The 7,090-nt window shown below is 22.5% G+C and overlaps 1 protein-coding gene across 4 annotated transcripts; it reads left to right on the top strand.

The window, feature by feature from the left end:
• The first annotated feature begins 1,280 nt into the window (after positions 1 to 1,280).
• Positions 1,281 to 6,710, top strand: LOC102680675 (BTB/POZ domain-containing protein KCTD3). 4 transcript variants are annotated; one of them, XM_006621840.2, is made up of 12 exons: positions 1,281 to 1,528; positions 1,680 to 1,993; positions 2,076 to 2,227; positions 2,337 to 2,526; positions 2,586 to 3,065; positions 3,137 to 3,253; positions 3,793 to 3,798; positions 4,752 to 4,891; positions 4,967 to 5,153; positions 5,232 to 5,510; positions 5,605 to 5,806; positions 6,548 to 6,710. In XM_006621840.2, exons 1-11 carry the CDS (start codon positions 1,467 to 1,469, stop codon positions 5,802 to 5,804), a joined length of 2,127 nt encoding a protein of 708 aa, XP_006621903.1. In that variant the 5' UTR covers positions 1,281 to 1,466; the 3' UTR covers positions 5,805 to 5,806; positions 6,548 to 6,710. The 4 variants fall into 4 exon arrangements, with proteins under 4 accessions (XP_006621903.1, XP_006621902.1, XP_031369289.1 ...); XM_006621839.2 differs by having other exon boundaries at positions 2,076 to 2,231; positions 2,338 to 2,526; XM_031513429.1 differs by lacking the exon at positions 2,076 to 2,227 and having other exon boundaries at positions 2,392 to 2,526.
• Positions 6,711 to 7,090: the final 380 nt, after the last annotated feature.

The following is a 7,090-nucleotide window of genomic DNA, read 5'->3' as shown; positions in this document are numbered from 1 at the left end:
TTTTTTTTTTTTTTTTTTTTTTTTTTTTGCAAAAATTGCAATGCACGCAAAAGTTTCATGATATACTTGGTATATTTTGAGGGAAAGTAGAGGAAAAGATATCAGGAACAGTTGAAATTAATTCATGGTTCATAAAAAATTTATTTTTGCGCAATACTTACCGTTTATAATATTTAAATATTGTCATTTTTAAGCTTTGATTATTCTATAACTATTCTATTCGTTAAAATAGAATATTTTAATATAGATATAAAGGAATTTTTAAGCAAAGAATCAAAGCTTAAAATATAATGCCGTCTCTTGAATGAATTTTGCAGAATAAGTATAGACAAGGAGAACAAATAGTAAAAAAAAGAGATAGAGATAGAATAAAAATATTGAAATCAGCGCCATCTCCAGAGTGCCGTAAATGAAACTAAATAAATAAGAACAGTAAATAATGAAAGAAGGATAGAGATATAATAAGAATTGATTGTTAACGCCATCTGTGAAGTATTGAAAATATTTCTTCAAAAAATTATGTTTCTAAAAACATTCAAAAGATGGCTCTGACTTTCAATTCTTATTCTATTTTATTCTATCTTTGAAGATATGTATGATTTCTTAGCTCGATCAATTCTTACTTTATTTCTATTCTTTTCTCGTTATTTTCTATTCTTTCTTTTTATTTCATTTGTAGCATTCTGATTCAACAAAATAAATTTATTAATGATATTACGTCTTTAAAAAATTGAAAAGATTGAAACTTTTTTATGGAAGTGGAAAAAGTTCAATATTTTTCAAAAAGATGGCATTACTAGTCAAAAATTATTAATATTTTATTATCGATATCAATATACGATAAATTTGAACACTTTTGGAATAGATGGTAATAGATTACTAGTTAAGTGCTAAAGAAAATACATATGTATATAAATGACTATATTTTACTACTACTATTTTATATACATATATAATATATAAAATAAGACTTTTCTTATTTGACGAATTATAAAAGATTTCAATCAATTAATTTCAAATTATTCCTTAAAATTTAAATTTTAATTTTATTTTTTATTTCCAAAAACTAAAAAGATTTTAAGAAATGTTCGAATGTTCAACAATTCATTGAATAATAAGTATTAAGCTTTTTATATAATAGAATTATTGATGTAGATATTTTAATAATTAAAATAATATTTAATTTATAATACTTTCTAATATTTTAATAAAAATTGGAATTTTAATCATTTTTTTTTTTTTGTTTAAATTTCATTTAAAAATATTCGATATGAAAAAATATTTTAAATTTTAGCTTCATTTCATTAAAACGATACTCATATTACGCATGTGCAAATTTATAGCTTAGTCAAAGTTACTGTTCATAACCTATAAAAAGTAAAGTGTGATTTTATAATTGTTTGATATATATTGATATAAGACATGTATCATCAAAATAAAAATTGGCATTTAAATTAATTATAATAATGGCTATACCTCCTTCTTTTGGTCTTAGCGATATTGTACATTTAAACGTTGGTGGAACAAGGTATAAACAAACATTTAATTGCCTTTGAAAATTATCTGATAAATAATTTGTTTTAATTGTTAATCAATAATTAAATATTGTCATATAATTTGAAATTTTTTTTATTTAGATGAGTTATCTTTATAATTATCTAAAATTATTTATTATTTAGGTTCTCAACATCAAAGCAAACATTAACATGGGTTCCAGATTCATTTTTTACAGCTTTATTAAGTAATAGAATTGCCAGTCATAGAGATGAAATTGGTGCATTATTTATAGATAGAGATCCAAAATTATTTTCTATTATATTAAATTATCTTCGTACAAAGGATATTGATTTAAAAAATGTAGATCTTCGTACATTAAGACACGAAGCTGAATATTATGGTATTATACCATTAGTTAAAAGATTAATGTTATGTGAAGATTTAACTCAGTCATCTTGTGGAGATGTTTTGTTTTATGGTTATTTACCACCACCAAGTAAGATTAAATAATTTTTTTTCTTAAAATAAAAATAGATGAAATAAAATATACATATATTCTACATATTGCAATTGAAAAGGTATACCATTACAAGAACCCACTACTGTTGCATCAAATATAGGAGATGTATCTGTTCATGGTAGAATTCCAACTAATAATACTAATTCAAGAGTAGATGTACCATCTACATCTCAGAATCCAATTCCTGGAACTTCAAATAACCATAATAATAATGGTATTAAACTATTAATAAATTTAGTTTAGTTAATTAAAATTATATATATAATATATAATATATTAATTATAATATATATATATATATTTATTTTTTTTTTTTCTAGGACAACAAAATCATAAAGGAGTACTTAATAGTCACATGCGAAATTCTTCATTAGATTATAGAATTCAACAGAAAGGTTTACCACATTCACGCACATCATCTCTAGATTTAAGACATGTTAGGAACAATTCAGCAGATTTAAATAAATTATATAAAAATGATATTAGTTTAGTATTTGGACCTCAACAAGGTAAATAGTTATATATATTATTTAATTATGAAAAAAGTTTTTAACAAATCTTTTTATAGTTTCATCATGGGTTGATCCTTTAAGAGTTCAAATCATAAAAGCACATCATAATTGGATTGTGATTGCTTATGCTCATTTTATAACATGTTATCGACTTAAAGATTCATCTGGTTGGCAACATGCATTTACAAGTCCTCACATAGAATCAGTAATTGAAAGAGTGGCAATAACATCAAAATTAAGTACCAGTGGAGATGTTAAAATGGTTGCTATTTCCTATGGAAATCAAGTCAGACTATGGAGTATTTCAGCAAATGGAATGAAAACTAATATTGGCACATTCAATTTAAATGTTCGTGTGGAATATTTATTTTTTATTGGAAGCCAATTAGTTGCTTTATCTCCTACTGATAAAATTGGTGTATGGCATGCTATGACACATCATTGGCAAATACAAGATGTAGTACCCATTTTATCATTTGATACAGCTGGTTCATTTCTTTTATTAGGATGCAACAATGGATCTATATATTATATTGGTAATTTAAAATTTAAATAAGATTAAATAAAAATTACTTTCATAATTAAAATATATAAAATTGATTTTCAGATATGGAAAAATTTCCTTTGAGAATGAAAGATAATGATTTACTTGTAACTGAATTGTATCGTGATCCAAATTATGATCCTATTACAGCTATATCTGTATATTTAACACCAAAAACATGTAAGTTTTTATATATTCATTTTTATCATATTATGATATTGTTTAAATAAATAAATAAATATATAAATATATATATATGAAAATATATATATAATAAATATAAGAATTGAAGGTAAATAATAAGTAACTTATAGTCATAACATTGAATATTACAGTATTTCTATTGCAGAAATATCTTTTCCAGTGACGTACAAATAAATGGACTAACATTTAATTATTAAGTCCGCTTGTATTGAGGAATGTAATAACAAACGTCACTTTTATAATTTATATAAATTTTATTTTTTAATATTTTTTAATGATTATACAATTTTAATAGTTACAATTAGTAATTGACTAATTTTATTGTGTAAATTTCATTATATATTTGTTCTTTGTAATAGAAAATATATTTTTTTCTTAATTAAACACATCAATAAGTTTTATTTTAGATACAAATATTTTATCTTCTATTACGAAGTTCAATAATATATTTGAATTCTAATATGAGTTTATTATTACATTCTTTGCTTCATGATTTCGTACAACTGGATAAATAGCACAAGGCAAGTATGGGTCAATATAACAATGTTCTACAATATTTTCACTTTCAAGTCACAATTTAAATTGACATATATTTTACTACATTTTATATAACATTGAACATTCTGCATTATTTTGATTAGTATTCATACCCTTCCTCTCCAGGTATAATATATTATTTAGTATCAAATCACAATTGTGCACAAATCCATATTCATGTACATATTATTTTTAATGGCATTTTTATTAAAACTGTATATGTGTATACATTTTTTTCATACATTAAAGAAATAATTTTTATTTATATCATTTTAAATTAGAATAAAAATATGTAACAAAATAATATATATTCAACAAACTATATTCATAAATATATAGAGATTATATACTCAAAACACTTATTTTATCTTATTGCACACCCCCACTATCCTTATGCATCCAGTTGTACTTATAATATTTTTATATTCTTTTGCTTTACTACTCAAGTGACATAACACCTTTATGGATCTGAGAGGGGAAGGGAATAGATATTATGTACCTCTGCTTGCATAATTATTCTTCATTTCAAACAATTCAAAGTACATATCATACATAAACTATAATTTTACATACATTGTAAATATTATATTTATTGCTTTTATTAGCATATATATATACATAAAATTTTATTAAAATATAAATAATATACTTCTTTATAATTAAAAAATTTTTTATGAATTTATTACATATTCTTCCTCCATCATGACATAACGCATGTAATATCTATGTAGGTCATTTATTATGTACTAACAAATTATATATTATACACATTATCTTATATATTATAAGTACATATTTTTTTCATTATTACAATTTCAATATATGTAATGTTGGTATTGTGTCATTTATATTATATATTGAGAGATGTAGTTATATTAAAAATTTTTAATATTTTGAATAGAAAAGATATACTGTAATTTTAATTTTTTTTATACAGCTGTTTGTGGTAACTGGATAGAAATTGCATATGGCACAAAATCTGGCAGCGTTAGAGTTATAGTTCAACATCCTGAAACTGTAGGACATGGTCCACAATTATTTCAAACATTTACAGTGCATCAAAGTAGTGTAACAAAAGTATGTTTCTTTATGAAATTATATATATTAAGAAAAAAATTACAAATTATTTATGTATATTAAATTATACTACAGGTAACATTGTCAGAAAAATATTTAGTATCTGTCTGTTCAGAATATAATCATGTTAGGAGTTGGGCAGTAACAAGGTTTCGTGGAATGATTTCTACTCAACCTGGATCTACACCCGAAGCTAGTTTTAAAATCGTATCTTTAGAAGCAATTGAATCTTGTATTAGTTACAATGCTGGAAATGATTTTGGTATGTTTTTTGATATAATATAATAGTGAAAATGATTTTAATATTATTAATAGATAACAATTATACTTGAAATCATAGGACCATTTGGAGAACAAGATGATGAACAAGTCTTTGTTCAAAAAGTTGTACCTGAAACTGATCAATTATTTGTACGTTTAGCATCAAATGGAAAAAGAGTTTGTGTAATTAAATCAGTGGATGGTAGTATTATAAGCTCATTTTATGTACATGAATGTGAAGGATCTAGCCGTATGGGTTCAAGACCAAGACGTTTTATATTCACTGGACATTCTAATGGGACTATTCAAATGTGGGATCTTACAACAGCTTTAGAACCTTCTTTTTCTTCTACTCAAAGTAATTCATATTAGTAGTAAATCATTATTTTTTTTTTTTTTTTTTTTTTTGTTTAATGAATTCATTAACATCATATCACGAAAATTGATTACAGATGTCTCTGGTGGACCTACACCAGAAGAACTTTGGAAATTGTTAGACCAATGTGATTTAAGTAATAGTCATTCTTCAACACCATGTATTAGTCCATGTCCATCACTTATATCTACAGGTCCAAGTATAAAAACCAGTAATGTACTATTTCTCAATCAGTCACAAAATTCTGATGCAACACCTGGACCTAGCCAAACATGAAGGTAATACAAAAAAAACATTTTATAAAAATTTATAAAAATAATGTTTTATGTCCAAAAATGATTCATTTATTTTAAAATATTAACAAAAAATATTTGCAGTTACAGTTTCTAATATAATATTTTGTTAATATTTTTAATTTTAACAATAATTTTTAAAAAGAAAACAGTCTCACTTATAAGTAATGCAATATGAAAGTGATATGATAATTAAATTATAATAAATTTTTAAAGATTATAACGATAAAATAATTATTAAATAAGTGTATTAATAAAATACAAAAAATAATATGCACTTTCTTTGCATTACTTAAAATATTCTAAAATACATTCTATATTGTTTTTAAATAAATACTATATCATATAAGATAATATATGTATAACTTTGATTACTCTAAAGTTTTACAATTGTATATTTTTTTTATATTATTATATTATAAAAAGAATGAATTTATTCATATTAAAAATTCTGCTTTTTAAATTTATTTAAAATATATAAAATTTTATATTGAATAAATTTTCAATTTAAAACAATCTAAATATTTATATAAACATTTATATTAAACAATTCAATTTTTTTTCTTTAGAAAAAACTTATATTATTAACAATAAATTGTGATTAAAATGTATATGATCAAATACATATTTTGCAACATAGATATAATAATAAATTAATTTGATTTTTCCTCATTAAAAGATATTTTAATAACTAAACTTTCATATATTTTTTTTGTTTTTTTCTAGATAAATAGCTGTACACATTTATGGCAAATATTATAATACTGCTATCTGTTAATTCTGTAATTTCAATAAACAGTAAGTGTATTGTTAATTTTTTACATGAATGTAAATAGGTTTTTATACATGTAAGTAGGAATCAGTTAAATAAATTTAAAATAAATATTCATACATTGTACATTATGTCAGAAAAAATTCCCAAAAACATACATTTTTATGGAAATAACTCTTTTTTTATCAATTTAAGATAACGCACTGTTTATTATAACAATGTTATATCTTTTTAATTATACAATATTTCATCAACATCTTCATTTACGAAACTTTAAGAACTTTGCCTAAAATTTTATTGGCATTTAAGATATCACTATGTAAATTGAATTAAATTTGAGGCACTACGGTGATTTTATATCAGTTCTATATTGCATGATTAACTTGCTTATAGTAACTTTTTTACACAATGATCATCTTATACAAAACATGATCAGAAATAAAAAATAAAAAATTTTTCATTGTACAATCTGATTAGTTTCTAACTTATAAAAGTAC

The sequence above is a fragment of the Apis dorsata genome, unplaced genomic scaffold (genome assembly GCF_000469605.1).
Source record: "Apis dorsata unplaced genomic scaffold, Apis dorsata 1.3 scaffold_638, whole genome shotgun sequence".
NCBI lineage: Eukaryota > Metazoa > Arthropoda > Insecta > Hymenoptera > Apidae > Apis > Apis dorsata.
This window is presented reverse-complemented; position numbering and strand designations above follow the sequence as displayed.